Source organism: Megascapheus bottae, chromosome 4 (assembly GCF_031878675.1).
Source record: "Megascapheus bottae isolate mThoBot1 chromosome 4, mThoBot2.hap1, whole genome shotgun sequence".
Lineage (NCBI taxonomy): Eukaryota > Metazoa > Chordata > Mammalia > Rodentia > Geomyidae > Megascapheus > Megascapheus bottae.
In genome coordinates, this window is record NC_143512.1 from 65,980,188 (window position 1) to 65,998,880 (window position 18,693).

General features: G+C 40.8%; 1 protein-coding gene across 6 annotated transcripts in view; it reads right to left on the reverse strand.

Annotated features, from left to right (window-relative positions):
- Positions 1 to 1,101: 1,101 nt before the first annotated feature.
- The window catches only part of Rai14 (retinoic acid induced 14), a 126,163-nt gene continuing 108,571 nt past the window's right edge, over positions 1,102 to 18,693 (reverse strand). For all 6 annotated transcript variants that reach the window (XM_090332075.1, XM_090332070.1, XM_090332072.1 and 3 more), the window contains 6 exons: positions 16,997 to 17,051; positions 14,543 to 14,661; positions 11,767 to 13,299; positions 9,899 to 10,048; positions 3,590 to 3,655; positions 1,102 to 3,017 (listed from right to left, as the gene is read on the reverse strand). In XM_090332075.1, the coding sequence (XP_090188201.1) occupies positions 2,940 to 3,017; positions 3,590 to 3,655; positions 9,899 to 10,048; positions 11,767 to 13,299; positions 14,543 to 14,661; positions 16,997 to 17,051 (2,001 nt within the window). In that variant the 3' untranslated portion in view covers positions 1,102 to 2,939. The remainder of the gene's footprint in view (positions 3,018 to 3,589; positions 3,656 to 9,898; positions 10,049 to 11,766; positions 13,300 to 14,542; positions 14,662 to 16,996; positions 17,052 to 18,693) is intronic.

The window sequence follows — 18,693 nt, forward strand, 5'->3', positions numbered from 1 at the left end:
TTCAGGAAGTTAAAAAATCCTTCTTGTTATATTAGGCTCACCCAACAATAAAAGGTGAACTGATCAGTACTGGCCATACAGCATCACTTCTTCACGGGTGCCAAGGATTATCATGATGGACATTTGGCCCTTATCCTGCATGGCTTTAAAGACTGCATTTACCATCTTCTGGTTTAGGGGCTTGTATCATTTAGCATACCTGGCTTCGCTTTTCTCTCTTAAAAAAGAACAACATTGTCTTATTTTTTAACCTGGCATATCTAATCAATTCTTGAACTCACAGGGTTGTTACTCTCCATTATAGGCCTGGTTTGTCATGGGAACAATCTCTACCCTCCTCACCACCATCTCTTGGGGCTTAATTTCTCAGAGAAGCCTTTCCATGGCTGGATACCACACTGCCCACTTCCTCAGCCAGATTTTAATATCCATGTATGAAGACTATTAGGATTGAACTTTTATTTTTTCCATTGGGCCAAAACGCTTTGACAGGTTTTGTTCAGACATAAAAATGTCTTGCTTGCTTGGTCTGTTGCTTTTTTGCTAATGTTTGCTTTGAAGTTTGCCTTATAATTCTGCTACAAAAGCATCACCCCCATCTTTGCTGAATGGAATTCCTGCTGTTGTCAGCATCCAACATTCCAGAGTTCTATCATTCTGCAAAAGGTGGTGCTTCGACATGTTTTCTCACCACACCGTGTATCGTGTTATCTTAAGATGGGTGAGTTTAATTGCTAAGAGCTTTGGAACCGGTCCTAACAAAGTTTATGTAAGAACAAAAGTAATATCATTTATTTGATTGTTTTGAACCATATATTAATAAGGAAAAAAAGAGGAAAACGAGGGAATCTTCCACACAGATATAAAGAACACAGCTCAAACAAGAGGCAATTCTGAATTAAAGGGCTGTGACCTAAGTGCCCCAAGAGGCTGCTACCTAGAGCAGAGTGGGAAGACAGGACGGCTTAAGACTTAGCGTGCCAGGGTGGGGACCATCTCGATCACTCGCCATCACTCAGAATGTAAAAATCCCACACCAAAATGCTATTGAGCTTCAGAAACCATGTCATACTTATGAACACAACAAGAAAAAAATCAACGTAAGAGATGAAAAATGAAACAAGTTTATTTTCTGCAATTATTTTTGTAAATTACAAAGACAAAATACTAAACTACAGCATATAACTTTTCGATATTTAACCAGAGTACTTGTAATAAATATGTATCCTGAAACAAGATGAAGGGCTACATACACTTTGTCAGGCATCCTACAAAATGTCTCAAGTTTTATACTCTGCAGCATTTCTGTGCACGGGTGGGGGGAGAGGGAGGGAGAACGAGGGTGGGGGGAGAGTTGTTTTGTATTTTCTTAAGTGTTGTGACAAAAAGTCCTTTCACATTTCTTCAGAGCATATCTGGAATTGCTTCACTATAATTAAACAACTTAAGAAAAGTAACAACACCAGGCTTAAAAGCCATTTTTGTTTTGCTGTTATTGGTCCTCATCCAGCACAAATGAACAAATCTTCCAGTTGAGCCAAACACCCTCTGAGCCAGGCAGCCCTGTGGTATACATGGGCCCTGTCAGAACAGGCCTCCACTTTCAGCTATATACTGAAAGTTCAGTCTTCTATTTATCTCCCTCAAGATCAATGCAATACGACAAGCTGCAAGCAAGTTAGAAGCACTTTCTAACCTAAGAGTAAAGCAAACAAATGTTTCACCTTCCCAGGACATTCACTATGCACCATGTTACCATATCAGAATTTATTTTCAAAGCTGAAAAATTGACTGGTACTCATAATAGGCCTTAATGAGATAATTTATGGCAGCTTGTAGAGTTGGGATGTTCAAAAGTATTCAATCAGTAAAAAAGAGAATGGACACAAATCTGGAGAAAGACAGTGGCAGGCAAGTCCTAGGGGGTATTGGTGGCAGCTCATACTAAGTTTAGAGTCCATTAACTACCATTGGCTACAGCTGAAAACTTGGAGAAAGTTTTTACATGAGGCAAGAGTGGTTACCAAAAAAATATTTTGTTAATATAATCTAGTGTAATTTTATTATTTAGGGGTTGAGATAGGAAAACATCTTTAGGAGCCAATAAAAATATTATATAGAGAAAAAAAAACACTTAAAAAATTGAGGTTAGGAGCCATGAGGCATTTCTTTTGGCTGTAAACACATTTTACTGTCCCTTGTTGAAATACAAAAATATTTGGATTTCCTGAGCTTCATGGATAATTGCAGGAGGCAAGTTTGCATAGGAAATTTGAAATATGTCAATGATTTACTTCAAAAAGGAAAAACTCTTTAAAGTACTTTTGTTTTTAGATTTCATAGTTTAGCTCATCAAAATGTAGGGTGATTAGCCAGGGGGTAAGATGTATGGCAGCTGGGAGAAAAGATGGAAGTATAGTTAAAAAAAATCCACAGGATTATCATGATAAAGGGTCTTCATAACTAATGTCATAGTAACTTGGTGAGAAATGAAATTATGCTTTGGGATTGGAAGCCAAAGGCAAAAAGAGCTCTCCTGTGCTGATACCGCCCAAGGGCAGGCACTGAAGCAACCACCAGTCACTTCATGGTAAACTCAGCACATCACTTGATACATAGTGAAGCCCCTTAGCTGGCTGGGTACTAAAGAGGATAGCCACCTGCTAACATCAGGCCCAGACCTTAGGGGTATGGCTGATCCCAGCTATGAAATCTCAAAGGATGTCAGGGACATTTCCCTCTGCTGGTGTGAAGTCTCTAAGTGGTTCTGAGTTAGGCCTCTTCTCCTGAGAGTCATCCTCAGAAACCTTTAGAAAGAAAAAAAGCTATGCTAGGTCACAGTGCATACCACGAATAAAAACAATGGCAGTGGTTGCCAACAACTGGATCTAACACAAAGCTAGATAACAAGGGACAGTGTCCTGCCAAGGAATCCACTTTTACTTCTTCTGGGACTGGTTTTTACACATGGTCAGGATTTGCTTCAGTACTTTCTGGACATCTTCATCCATCTGGCCCTAGGAAATTCACAGGAAAGACATACATTAAAACCACCATTAAGTTATAACATCTATTCTGAGGAATTAATGGCTGGCTGTGATGAAGTCACCAACTTATTCCCTCTAACTTTAGAAGAACATCATCTCTATCATATCCTCCATGTCTGTGAGGATCTGAGTCCAACAGAGGGTTTTCCTTTTATCCATCTGGAGTACTATGAATCTTAGTCTACCACAGCCTACCAAAGGGGGAGTGTACCTGGAGTTAGTTGCTAACATGAGCCTAGCCAGCCAGAGCAGCAACAAATGCAGAGCTAAGGAAGTAGTGAGTGCTCTGAGAACCTAAAACCTGGCTCTTCTTTATGGGGGAGAGTGGACCTATCTTTATTTCTCAATATATGATGAGGTTGCTCCTGGTAAACAGCACAAAGCTCTGGACACAAAATCCAAAGCAAAGCAAAAGGTATTTGAAAGCTTTCCAAATGGAAGCCTTCTCTTCTCATTCTTGTTTATTCTGCTCATCCTATGGTGGGAATTTTGGTAGCATCTGCCACTATGTTTCCTTAGGATATCCAGACATTGCACCATACCTGCACAGCATACAGAAGATGCATTCTATAAACTGATATGACCTCCTGGTGTTGTTTCTTGCATTCCTAGAGAGACAATAGAATGTTATTAGCATATGTAGATCTTTAAAGAACAGAAACAAACCATTAGAAGAAAACTGGCCCTGATTCTATACAAATGCTTTATTCTACTATATGCTGGCACATGAAGCTTCCTGAAATTGCTGAGTTCACTCAATTGTGTAATTCTGATTACTTGTCACCTGTTTATCACTTCAATGACAGTCATGTACAGTTCAGATTCCACCCCCTCCACTCCACAGGAACAGTGGAATTAGCAAAGGTCATCTAAGTGACACAATCAGTTCTGAGTAATGGTGAGTCATTATTCATCGCTTCAAGATGCAGCACAAGGCTCATCTACAATTCTTGCAGGTGGGGTAGACATTTTTCCTCTGTGTGTCATAGCATGCCAGGGGATGCTATGTCCTTGGGTACTGGGTATGAGGCTGATGGCAGCAAGGGCTATCTGTGTCTTACTCACTTTTATATCCTTGACATCATGTGTACAAAAACCACTAGTGCTTTATCTACGAACTGAAATGATCATTTTATAAGGAGAATGACCTGCAGAGCCCAGTAAGGAGCATCTGCCTCACCAAATAATTCCACCACTGCTAAACCACTTAACACCAAAGAGCTAGAATTCTACATTGGGCCTATCCAGTGTAAGGAGTATAGAAAACCATGAATATGTCTATACTGAAGAATTTACTCAATGGATGTTTGTAAATGCAAACTATAGATATGACTAAACCTTAACTTGGGTAACAAAACATAGTAACACTCCCTTGGGTCACTAAAAATCATACAGATACTTAAATAATTTGGCTGTCCAAAAGGGATCACATACTAATTCCTCAGCATTTGTAAATGTGACCTTATATGGTATAATCTATCTATATAGATATGATATATATTAAAGATTTAGAGACAGAGTTATAGATTATCATAGATGGAGCAGGCTTCAAATGTTATAAAGGTGTTCATAAAAGCAGTGCAAGTGAGTCAAAGGCAGAGGGAAGTCAGAAGCAGAGGTTGAAATGATGCATCTGAAAATGAGCCAGGGGCTATAAACTAGGAAAGAAGGTGGCCTGTAGTTAAGATTTTCCCTTAGAGCTTCCAGAAGGAACCAAGACAACATTTTCCCCTTATTCTAGTAAGCCCTTAAGTTAAGCCTTTGGTAAGATCTATTTCAGACTCCCGTTCTCTAGAAATATAAGTTAATAATGCATGTGGCTTCAATTCAAGTTTGCAGTGATTTATTGTAACACCCACAAGAAACAACAGACAAGAAAGGGCTTTCTTAGGTAAAAAAAAAACAAAAACAAAAAACAACAGTCCAATGTGGGGAGCCGGAGCAGCCAAGACGGCGCCTGTCCCCTGCCTCGCTCATTGTATACAAATTTCTTAGTTCCCCTTAGTGGGTGTGTGAGTGCAGAGCCTTTGCTCGCTCCGCTGCGCCTGCGCGTATGACGTCAGAGGCCTGACCAATCCCGAGTTTTAAAATGACCTTAGCAGCACAGCAGCCAATGGCAAAAGTCCCGCGTTCCTTGATTGTTTATAAGCAGCTGCACTTCCCTGCCCCGCGCCCCTCCGCTTCATCTTTCCCTTCAAATAAGTTGCTCTTCCATAAAGCGTGATCGAGAAGGATCCTCGTGTGGTGTCCGTTCTTCCCTGCTGGTCAGGGGTGCCGGGCGCCGCAACTGGTGCCGAGACCCGGGACCTGCGGAGGGGCCGAAGAGGATCCAGAACTTGACACGTGAAGAGGACTCCTTCTAGGTATGTTGTTCTGAGAAGTTCCTGTCTGGGTGCTTGTTATCCTTCTTCCTCTGTGGTTTGTGTTAACTCGGTCTTTAAACATCAGTATGGGTAACTCTTCAGGAAGTGTGTGCCGTATAAGGGACTTCTGTGCCCCCTTACAAGCCCTTCTTAAACAGCGTGGGCTGAGAATTTCCCGCGGCACAATACATAGAGTGTTAACAGATATTGAGATACACGCCCCATGGTTTGCGGAGTCTGGAGATCTCTCACTAGCCTGTTGGGATATATTAGGCCAGGACCTGGATAGAGCTCTAGAAAAGGGAGGGGTCTCCCGCGCCACATTGCCCATATGGAGAATGGTGCGCGCTTGTTTGGAGGAGGGCAGAAATACTGATATTATTAAAGAAGGGAGGAAGGTATTAATTAAGCACCAGGATAGTCTCTCGGAGTCATCGTACAAGGAAGGAGGGACCACCAAGAGTGGGGTAAAATGTAAGAGAAAACAAAAGAATGGAATTGAGGGACTGCAGCCCTCACAAAGTACAGTGCAGGAGGAGGAGAGAAGAGAAAAGAAAAAACAGGAGGGACCAAGGAGCTCCCTCTATCAGGATGCAGGAGAGTCAGATCAAAGCACAGAAAATGAGGGGGAAGGGCCCCCGGAGGAGCTAAGTTCAAAGGAAGAGGAGGAGTTAGAGGAACAGGCTGCCGCATACAGCCCCAGGGGAGGATTTGGTGCAGACAATGGCCAGGCCCGACCTGCCCCCTCTGCCCCACCCCCCTACGTCCCAAAGGGAAGTTCCTTTAAAGCGGTGTGGGTGCCTCAGTGGCCCCTGTCCCAAGAAAAATTGGAGGCTATAACTCAATTGGTACAGGAACAACTAAGGTTTGGACATGTGGAGCCTTCTGTTTCTCCATGGAATACCCCTATTTTTGTTATTAAAAAGGTCTCAGGCAAGTGGAGATTAAAGGTGCAATTTTCAGAAAAGGTTCAGTTTTTAGGTTCCATAATTTCTCCCACAGTTGTTACACCTCAAAAGGTGGTATTAAAGACAAAGCATTTGCATACCCTTCATGATTTTCAAAAATTAATGGGGGACGTAAATTGGGTCCGAAATTTTCTTAATGTCCCTCGCTCTGAATTGTTGCCCCTCTTTTCCTTATTGGAGGGAGATCCGGATGTTACTTCACCTAGAAAATTGACTGTTCAGGCTAAGAGTTCCATTCAGCGTCTTGAACAGGCCATAGAAAATGCACAACTCTTGCGTGTAAATCCATCAGCGCCAATCTTACTGTGCATATTTAAAACAAAAAATTATCCTACAGGAGTATTATGGCAAGAAGGCCCATTGTTATGGTTGCATGGAAATTCTTATGGCTTAAAAACTATTCAGTATTTTCCAGAATTAGTTGCTTTGCTAGCTCTTACAGGTTGCAAGGCATGTTTGACTCACTTTGCAAAATTTCCTGACAAATTAATTATTCCTTATACCCGGCAACAAGTACAAATATTGGCTGCCTCTGTTGACTGGTGGGCAGTTTTGGTGTGCTCCTTTCCAAATATAATTGACAATCATTATCCCAAACATCCACTGCTGAATTTTGTGCGTGAAGATTGGGTGTATTTCCCCAAAGTTACGAAAAAACTGCCTCTGAGTAATGCCCTAATTATATTTACAGATGGGTCAAAAACAGGCCGAGGTGCCTATGTAGTTCAAGGAAAAGAGCCAGTAACTTTAAATTTTCAACCAGAAACTCCACAAGTAGTTGAATGTCTAACAGTTTTAGAAGTATTCAGGAAATTTCCTGAGCCTTTTAACCTATATTCTGATTCACAATATGTAGTTAATGCAGTGGCATCCCTGGAAGTCGCAGCCTCCATAAAAGGTAGCAGTACAGTTTCAAATATATTATCCCAACTTCAGAGTTTAATTTTACAAAGGAAAAATCCTTTTTTCATTGGTCATATTCGGGCACATACTGGCTTGCCTGGTCCCATGTCAGAGGCCAATGCCTTAGTGGATTTGACTGCCAGAGCCCTGGTGGGCCTTTCCCATAATTCTGTTCAATTAGCACGAGATTTTCATCAACTTTATCATGTTTCTGCAAAAACCCTTCGTTATAAGTTTTCCATTTCACGCCAACAGGCTAGAGAAATTGTTAAAGCTTGTCAATCCTGTGTAGTATATCATCCCTCTTTCATAATTGGAGTTAATCCTAGAGGCCTTTGCTCTAATGCCTTATGGCAAATGGATGTTACTCATGTGCCTGAGTTTGGCAGGACAAAATATGTTCATGTTTCAGTGGACACTTTCTCTGGCATATTGCATGCCACGGCCCTTACAGGGGAAAGGGTGTCCCATGCTAAAGTTCATTGCTTGGAAGCCTGGGCAGCATGGGGAAAACCATTAAAATTGAAAACAGATAATGGCCCTGCTTATGCCTCTGCCGGATTTCGCTCTTTTTGCACTCAAATGCAGGTAGTTCATTCCACTGGCCTTCCCTATAATCCCCAGGGTCAGGGAATTGTGGAACGCGCCAATAGAACACTTAAACAACTTTTATTTAAACAAAAGGAGGGAATAGGCCGAGATGCCTCACCCAGAGAAAGGCTGGCCATTGCACTGTTTACCTTAAATTATGTAACAGTGGATGACAATGGACAATCAGCTGCTGATCGGCATGCTGGAAAAATGGCAATACCACCCACACAAAAAGTAATGTGGAAAAATGTTATCGATAACAAATGGTATGGACCGGATCCTGTAATTCAGAGATCCAGGGGAGCTGTTTGTGTTTTTCCACAGGGACAGGAATTCCCCCATTGGGTGCCGCAGCGCCTCGTAAGGATATTGGAGGAAAATCAAACGCCTAAAGAGGATGATGCGAAACAAAATCCTGGGAATAATCCTGTTAATAATTCTTCTGCTGCCACGACTTTGGATGAAGAGACAGAAGGGAAAAAGCAACAAGGAAAAGACGATGTGGGCAGTGATGAAGACCTTTCCATTACCAATGCCTGTGACTAATGCTTCTTCCGTTTTTCCCCTTTGTGCCACCAATTCTTCCTTGCAACTTCACTGCAAGGTTCCCTATGCCTTACCCTGTCAAAAAAATCTGTCCTTCTGTGTTAGGCTGGTTTCTCAAAAATTGGGTCGCTCTGATTATTTTAAATTGTTCTGCCATAGAGTGTAAATTGAGTCAATGCTGGAGCCATTGCCTACATTTGTTCCAGTTCCTGTGAATGTTTGTTGCAGTTTGTTTTGGGTTTTGTGTCTTTAGCCTTTGGTTGCTCTGCTGAATGAGGTCTCGCAATAAGAGAGAGAGAGAGCAATGCTTGTTCATGCACTCACTGCCTTGGAGCAGGGACATCCCCCAAAATTTGGCTTGCAGCTTTAAAGGCCAACTAAAAGTGCCCTGTACTGCCTTTGCACCCTCGAGACCTTAGTCTATTGCACGAGGAATAGGAGTATAGGCAGCCAAGAGTTGTGAAATGATGGACAAAGTACCACTCCTGACCCTAACAGGTCAGGGAGAGCATGTGCGTCAGCATATGGGTCTGCGCCCCTAGCCCATCTCCACAAAGGGAAAAGAGGACCTGGAGGGGAGGGATCCAGGGTTGGCCGCCTGGGTCACTCCTCTAGAGTAGGACCTCAAGTTTTACTTTGGAGGACAGCACCTCTACTCTCTTCACAACAGGTATGTTGGCCTGCTGCGTTAAAACAGAAAGGGGGAGATGTGGGGAGCCGGAGCAGCCAAGACGGCGCCTGTCCCCTGCCTCGCTCATTGTATACAAATTTCTTAGTTCCCCTTAGTGGGTGTGTGAGTGCAGAGCCTTTGCTCGCTCCGCTGCGTCTGCGCGTATGACGTCAGAGGCCTGACCAATCCCGAGTTTTAAAATGACCTTAGCAGCACAGCAGCCAATGGCAAAAGTCCCGCGTTCCTTGATTGTTTATAAGCAGCTGCACTTCCCTGCCCTGCGCCCCTCCGCTTCATCTTTCCCTTCAAATAAGTTGCTCTTCCATAAAGCGTGATCGAGAAGGATCCTCGTGTGGTGTCCGTTCTTCCCTGCTGGTCAGGGGTGCCGGGCGCCGCAGTCCAAGAAGCTGCTTCAAGTAGGTAGAGACACAACCACAAAGACCATGATCCCCGAAAACAAAATGCTCTTGGCCATTACCAGAGATGGAGAATGATCTTTATAGAAAAATAAGGTGTGACATGTGAGTGGGTAGGTGACATGTTAGCAGGTGTGTGACAGTGTCCTCAAACTGTCTTCCTGATTCCTTCCTTACCAGTAGTCCATTCACCCATCTCAAGTACACACGATATCTAGCAATTCTACCAGTGTTTCTTCTTTTCTCTGGTCCTCAACAGAGCAGTCTTCAGTCTGCTGCTCCTTGAAGCCTAACCATCCTTAAGGCTGAGAATTTTTCTCAAGATCATCTAAGCTGGTATATCATCTGTCTCCCCCTCCCCCCAAAACCAGGCAGTAGAAAGAAATCTACTCACCACCAATTGGGTCTGAAGCTGCTTGACTTGCTGCTGGAGTGTCTCCAGCTGCTGGCTCTGTCTTTTGGATGAGCTGGTTGAGTAGGAGAGCTGAGACAGGCTGTTTAGGGCCTCCTTCAATTTGGTGACTTCTTTTGACATCTCATTTATCTAGTGCGATGGAAGGGGAGAACACCCAAAATCAGTATCAATAGGCAAAATTCCTGAGATTTCTAGACCTTCAACACAAGTCATTTCCATCAGCCACTGAGACTTGAGAAACCAGAACAATTCTCTCTTTTTTTTAATGTGCCTGTATTGAGACTTGAATTCAGGACCTGGGCACTGTCCCTTAGCTTCTTTGCTTAAGGATTACACTCTACCATTTGAGTAACAGATCCACTTGTAGTGGTTTTTTTTTGGGGGGGGGTCTAGGGGGAGGTGTGGTAATTGGAGTATCAAGGACTTCCTTGTCTGAGTTGTATGATTGTGTAGGCTAAGCTCTCAGCCTCTTGAATAGTTGGGATTACAGATGTGAGCCATTGCTGCCCAACTACTTCTTTCTTTCTCTCTTTTCTTTTTTCTTTCTCCCCCCCCTCCCTTGTCAGTTGCAGGGCTTGAACTCAGAACCTAGGCACTGTCCCTAAGCCGCTTTGTGCTCAAGGATAATGCTCTATTATTTGAGCCACAGTACCACTGGGACTTTTCTGCCAGAGCTGGCTTTGAACCTCAGATCTCAGCCTCCTAAGTAGCTAGGATTACAGGCACCCCATTATCCTTCCGTAACCCGGCAAACTAAATCCCTCCACATCTATTCCATTCTGATTAAGTTGACTCATGAATTATATATTTTGGTGTATGTGAAGGTAACAGACAGTATGAAGCCAGTTTCCCTTACCCTTAAAAAGGGGTATTATTGGTTAAAAACTAAGAACAAACATGAGAAACATTCCTTACTGGAAGATTATTTGTCTTCTAAAACAGTGCTCAAATGGACTATCAGGACTAAGTCCTAATAACTCTGACACTTAGCTCTCTTGCTTTTAGTGAATTAACTTCCCGCCTTGCCTAGTTACTCTATACCATCAACTTCCATAGCTAATTACCAAGCATTCTTTACAAAAGAATGCTTGGTAAGGATGAATCGTGCTCCATTGTCACTCAGAGCCTCCAGGAGGAGGAGATAGGGAGTGTAGAGCAGAATCAATAAGAACAACCCTGAACTTAATCTTTGCTTTCTTCTTGTCTCAGCACCACACCCGGTGCCATCTCACATTCCTCTGGTGTGCTTCCTAGAGACTTTTGAAAATGGGGAATGAGAAAAGTGTTTATGTGGATTCAGGGTGAGGAGTTCCTGGAACCTTGAGAGGGCAGATTAAGTCTAGGTTCCAGGAGGTATCTCAGTTTCCTTAAAAAAATCAATGTGGGATTCAAAATGAACAGATGAAGGTAGGTCATAAACATTTTTCTGAGTGCTGGCAGAACTTCTGTTAAATGATTTGCTTGTTTGAGACAAGGACATACTATGGAGCCCAGGATCATATACATGTGCTACCATACTTGCTCTGTTAAGTAATTTTTAAAGAATATCCATGTACCACTTATATAAAAATGCTTTACTAAAATAAAGGAAGAAAATGCTTTGGTATACACTACTTTGTTTTTGAAAGGGAGCCTGACTATGTACTCCAGCCTGGCTAGACTTGAACTCACTACCCTGAACTGGACCTCCTGAGTAACAGGATTATAGGGGTACTATTCTGAGGACAGATAGTGACAAGCACAGAGCCTGAGCCTTCCCAACAAATCCTGTAAATATTTAGCACAGTAAAAGCTGCAGAACTTAGGATTTATTGCTAAAAGCTCAGCAGCAAATGAAATTCACTCGCCTTTTTGTCTTTATCCTCTTCCAGTTTTGAAGAGCTTTCAGAATATCTTTTCATTTCTGCAAGTTCTTCCTGAGCTTGCTGGAATTTCTGCAATAGGTCGGTCACTTCTTGCTGTTTGGTTTTCAAGAGACTTTGAATGTTTTCCTTTTCCCTTCTAACTTGTGAGACCTCACTTCGAACGTGGGCCACTTCTGAGTGGACTTTCTCTTTTTCTTTGACTGAATCCTTCAATTTTGCTGCCAACACACTCACTTCTCCTTCTAAGGATGACTGCAGCTTCTCATAGGAAGATCTGGGTACCATTGCTTCATTCATTGCAGCTTTCTCTTCCAGAAGTTGTTTCTCCAGCTTTGCTATTTCTGTCTCCTTGCTTGCAAGGTGCTCTTTCAGGTGGCTTATTTTCTCCTCCATCTCTTTGGCAGTAGTCCGCAGCGTGGTTATCACTTGTAAATGTTCTGTAATGGACACAGAGTTCTCTTTCTGTGCATCCACAAGTTGTTTGAGCTGAGTCAACTCATTCAACACTTTTGAATACTGAGACTTCATTTCACAGAGCGCCTCTTCTGCCTGAGCCCTGGAAACATTGGTCACTTGCATCAATTTCTCATGCTCAGCTTTGTGGATATATTCAGCAGTCACATCCACTAGAGATTTCCTCTTCCTGTAATCTTCCAGCTCAGCCTGGGCTTCTTTGTAGAGCTGGGACAGCTCACTGACCTGTTTATTGAGTTCATCTATCATCCTGTTCATGGCCTCTTTCATGTCTCCAGTTTCATCACCAGCGTCCTGTGTCACATGACTTTGTAATGTGTCCTTTAATTTCATGATTTCTTCTTGGGCTTCTTGGTACTTCTCAAACAAAAAGGCTTTCTCCTTGTTCATATTGTCAATTACAGAGCAATATGAACTTTTCATTTCCTCGTATTCTTCTGCAGGTGGCTTAATCCCTCCACTTTTTTCTCTCTCCACAAGTTTGTCTTCTAACTCTCTCACTTTCTCTTTATTTCTTTCACTTTCTTCCAACGCATTCTGCAGATCTCGCTTTAGCACATCTATCTCATCAGTGACGCCTGTCTCACTCGGAGGTGAGTAGCTACCCTCATTCTCATGGGAAAGGAGGCCCAGTTTCATCTGCTTCTGGACGCTAAGGACTTCCTTCATGGCTTCCTTATACTTGGTCTGAGTTTCTTTCAGTTTCTGACTGAGGTCAGAGCCATTTTCTGAAATCTCTGTGCTGTTCAAGCACACTGAGTCTGCATTTCGAGACTGAAGTTCAGCCTGTAGCTGCTGCTTCTCTGACTCAGAGCTCTCTAATCTCTTCTGCAAGTCTTGCAAAGTCTCTTGTAGTTGCTGGATTCGAACGTCACTGTCAACAGTGGATTTCCCTGAAGAATGTGCTAAGGCTGATGGAGATGATTTGGTGTCTGGGGGAAGGCCTTCACTAGATTTGCCCAGGGAGGGAGCCAGGTCAGTCTGGGTGGAATGCAAAGAGTCAGAGCTTAGGTCTGCTTCCACCTCCTTGGTTGATTTTGCCTAGAAAGGAATTAAAAGACAATACAGGTGTGGTTAGGTAAGAAAGTGACTGAAACGGAGGAACAAATCTGAATTTTACTATGGAAAAGCGGTAATGTCACTCTGCAGGTGTATGCCTGCACTAAGAAGAACAATGCTCTGACACCTACGGGCTACATTTAATGATACCAGTCATCACTTACTCATTTATCAGGACAAGTTATTTGTCTTTTTAAAAAATCTTTTTTTTTTTTTTTCAGTTGAACTCAGGGTCTAGGTACTATCCCTCCCCAGCCTCTTTGTACTCAAAGCTAGCACTCTACCACTCTGAGCCACTCAGGGACTTCTCTGTCCAGGCTGGCTTTGAACTGCATTTTTTAGATCTCAGCCTCCTGAGTAGCTAGGATATAGGCATGAGCCACCAGAGTTGGGTTATTTTATATTTCTCTTGTGGTATATTAAGACTTTAAATTCAGGGACTTGCTCTATCTAGGTAGGTGCTCTACCACTTGAAATACAATCTCACCCTTTTTTTTTATTTTTTGTGTTTTTGGCTTTAGTAACTTTCTGAATAGGATTTCTCATTTATATCTGGGCCAATCCTGACCACAACCGTCCTATTTGTTTCCTGCACAGCTGGAATATGGGCATGCGCAGCATGCTGGCAATGTTTTCAAACGCTGAAATTGTTTTGTTTGTAAAACCTTTCATTCAAAATTTTTCTTTGTTCCCCATATCCACTCCAGTTGCCCAGAAGAACGAAGAGCAAAGTATAGCTATTGCTTACCAACTTAAGATTGCTAACGAATCAAGTTTACTACTGAATGGCTGATAGATATTAACATACATTTAAAAAGAAATGTAGTCTTCACATATATATATATATATAAATTGTTGTTATTCTATGATTCTTATGTAAACTTCATATATTCTAAAACATTTAAAAATATAATTGACATATACATCGTACTAATATATAATTTAGTATATAATGTACTTTACAATGTAAATGTATAATACACATATATACATAAGATATATAAATATAATGTACTTTAATATATAATGTGCTTTATATGATTTAGCAATTTACAGAAAGATAATGAACAACACTCAAGAAACAAATATGACCTGAAGCAGTAAGTACATATTGAAAAAGAAGAACTTATGCAAATATTTAAAACAAAATGCACCTGGCTATCCTGGAAAAACAAACTGCTTGAATCTAGAGAAGTGCTCAGGGTAGCAATCTATATTCACCTACCTGTAATTTATCTTGTAACTCTTTATTGTGTAAGGTGAGAGAAGCAACTTTTGCTTGCAATAGGACAAGAAGATCTTGCTGGTCAGCATCAGAGCTTATATCTAACAAGCTATCGGCACCTTGGAAGAGAAGAAAGCAATCTGAATATTCAAGAAGAGGTTAAGCTGTCATTTTGGTTCCAACAAACACATCTTTAGTCTAGTTCTTCCTCCTAGTTCCTCCCCAAGCTGGAGAGAGAGACAGCACCTTTCAGACACTGCCATTTTCTCACTGTGGAATTGCCAGCACAATGCAAAATTCAGGTGTGTAGAAGCCGATTCTGAAAATGGATATGGTCACATCATTTTCCAATTATTTCATGTGATCTTATGTTGAATTTTTTTTCTTTTTTTGGTTCCTCGTTCCACCTAAGTCCCAATTCTATGAATCCTTTCAGAATCATTTCTATATTCTGATCAATTTCTTGTCTCTATTACTCTACTTCAGATGTTTACCACTTCCTTAGAAACTTTGCAAATGGGTTTTCCAACAAATCTCTGCACTCCCCACTTTTTTTTTTTGCCAGTCCTGGGGCTTGAACTTAGGGCCTAGGCACTGTCCTTGAACACTTTTTGCTCAAGGCAAGTGCTCTGCCGCTTGAGGTACAGAACCACGTCTGGCTTTTTCTGTGTATATGGTATTCTGAGTAACACAGATCTAATTATTTTTTCTATTAGTTAGATGAAAATTTTGTCAGCCATTTAACACAGATATGAACACTTCAATCTTAACTTGGATAAATTGTAAAAATGATGTTTCATTTGTTTTTTACAGAATAGCTTGCTTCTGACACAATGGTGCTGTTTGATGTCTGATACCTAAACCACAATTTTCTGAGTCCCTTTGACATAAAGTCTGGCAAGTTCCATTCTAGTGGAATGAATTAAGAGACTAGCAGTGTCTTACAAAAATTGAAATCACTTCTTAGATAACAAAGGGTGATTAAAAAATGTCCAATGAAACAACTCTTCTGTTATATTAACATTGATCTCTGCCAAGAGTGGAAAAACTTAATATTTAAAATATTTAATATTTAAAACTTAAAATATTTAAAATTTAAATAAAAATATACAAAATATTTAAAGGTTCTTAAATGCACGAAAGTATCCAATACCCAAAGATAACTAAATAACTAGGCAAAAGGGGATCTTTGAAATTATCCTCTATTTCAAATTCTGAAGATATGGCACTACGTTCTTAGGAATATACTACATCACTAGAAATTATATATTCTTTAAGAGAACCCTTTCTCTTTCTTTTTCTAAACTCCTCCAATCCCTCCTCTTTTCTCTCTCTCTCCATAATCTTAGTAGAAACTTAAAAGACAGAATGAACCAAAGCTGATTTTGGAAAACATAACATGACCGTATATGATTTTTACTAATAATATCTTTGTGTAAATTTATACCTCAAGTTAGATTGTGTTAGACCTTGTTGAGACTAAAGTGCAGGTTCCTTTTATTTTTCTGCTGTGATTTGCTGCTCAGCACTATCTGCTGTTAGTGATATTCTAAAGCATATGGATGCTGCTCAGAACAGTAAATTTTTTCTTTTTCTTTTTTTGCCAGATCTGGGAACTTGAACTCAGGGCCTCGACACTGTCCTTGAGCTTTCTCAAGGCAAGCGCTTTACCATCTGAATCACAGCACCACTCCAAGCTTTTTCTACATATGTAGTACCAAGGAATTGAACTCAGGGCTTCATGCATACCAGGGCAAGCACTCTACCACTAGGTCACACTCCTGGCCCACAACAGTGATTTTCAAATGCATGAAATAGTTTAAAAGCATATCCAGATACCAAATTAAGTATCAAGATAAAAAAGAAGGTCCAGGGGCCTGGGAGTTTGGCCTAGTGGTAGAGTGCTTGCCTAGCATGCACGAAGACCCCGGCTCGATTCCTCAGTACCACATACATAGAAAAAAGCCGGAAGTGGTGCTGAGGCTCAAGTGGTAGAGCTCTAGCCTTGAGAATGTCCAAGGACAGTGCTCAGGCCCTGAGCTCAAGCCCAGGACTGGCAAAAAAAAAAAAGGTCCAGTAACTTCCATTAATGTACAGTGGAGATATTATGAATGAGATTTCAATGTATCTCCAAAAATGGTAAGGTAATCAGAAAATGTTTGTGAATTGTGTCACTGGTCAATCTTCACAAAAAAGAAATGTTAACATTTACTTAGAGAAAAATGAAAACAAATGTCATTTTTTTTACATCTCAACTCAGAGATACTTTAAAGTCCTTGTTCAGGTGTCTACAGTACAAAGATTGCTTGTTAACCGGTCATTCTAACAAGTGGCAGGCTGGCTCTCACCAACCCCCTACCCAGCAGACTGGACGGGCCTCTACTCTTGTTCCATGAACATAGTTTAAAGACAGTATGATCCAAGGAATAAAATCAGATTCTTTTTTTATCTTACCTGTAGTACTGTCACTGAGTCTCTCTTTGTTTTCTTGGATGGAACTAATCTCAGCCTGCAGAAACACAAAAATGACTTAAAAGAATGCTTGCTTTACAAAACTATATGATTAAACCAAAATATATTACTGTCCTAAGAGAAAAACAATTGCTAAGTCCCAAAGCAAAAACTCATTTAAAAGCACCAATGAATTGAAGTGAAAATTACCTACTAAGGTATCATTTCTAAAGCCACAGAAGCTGCTGACAATAATAGTTTCAAAATGTTTCAGAAATGTCACTCAGAGAGTACAGTGTAAATATATTTAAATTATAACAGGGTTATTTACTGGTTCTAAATATGAGGAAGCAAATCACTTTGATAACGAACTCAAGTTCCATTTATCTGGTTGATACATTTAAAAATACAAAGTAGCTATTTTTAGCTTCATAATTTTTAGAATTACCTTCTGTTAATTTATTATTATTAATTTTTCTAGGAGAAATGGTAATAAATAAGACCTGTGTAGGAGGAAGGTAACTAAAAATTTATAAGGAAATAAAAATTTGGGTGGTCTTAAATTGTCAATTGATCCTTTAAAGCATTCTTCTAACCCTGAATATCTATCTCTAAAGCTTTCCTCTGCCCCTGAATACAAAAGGAAACCTTAGAACTTCAAAGACAGACTCTCATTTCAAGATTCTCATTTCACAACATAATAGTAACTTGCCAGATATGACTGTGTTTCATCTAGATGAGCCATAAACAATGATAAGAGAGATCATTTTGCAGAAAGGAACTTTTGTAAAAGCCCTAATGTTAGAAATTAAGCAGCTTAGTTTTGGCGCATGCTTATCTTTACAAAAAGCTGCCCTTTCTTCTTTTTTTAAGTACTTAGGTTTTGTTTTTTTTCCAGTGTTCCAAATAAAAGTTACTGGGTTCTTTTTTTCTTCCCTCCCCCCCTTTCTTTTGTACTGGGGATCGAACCCAGGATGTGGCAAGCTCTTTGCCACTGAGCTACAACCCAGCTTAGTTTGATGGTTCTGACATACGGGCGACTCCTGTAATCCAGACACAGTGTCTACTCGGGATCCTGCAAAGTTTCCTCTGGCCTCGGGGTAGGCAAGTCCCTACTCTTGCTCCCCATTTGCAGATAGCCACTGCTCCCTTTTCTAAAGCTGCTGTATTCCAAAGACATTTGAGTCTTTGAATGCATCACAAGGAGGTTTTGGCAGCTGTCTTCTTTTAATCTGATGATTTTCAGATACTTCCACGAGACTGATCATGCTTGTACTACACGTAATCTCTTCCCTTTTATGGCTGAGTAACATTCCACTATATGGCTACATCTCATATCCATAAAAGTATATACTTACTATGTACATCATGATGTTCTGAAATACATACATACATACATACATACATACATACATACATACATATATATATAATGTAAAACGGCTCAACTGAGCTGTAGTTCATGTTTTATCTCATACAATTATTGTTTCCTGTGATGAGGCCACTTAAAATTTATTCAAAATAATTGAATACAACACATTGTTATTAACTAGTCACTATGTTTTTGTTTTTTTTTTTTTCCCCAGTCCTGGGCTTGAGCTCAGGGCCTGAGGACTGTCCTTGGATTTTTCTCAAGGCTAGAACTCTACTACTTGAGCCTCAGCACCACTTTTGGCCTTTTCTTTTTTTATTTTTATTAA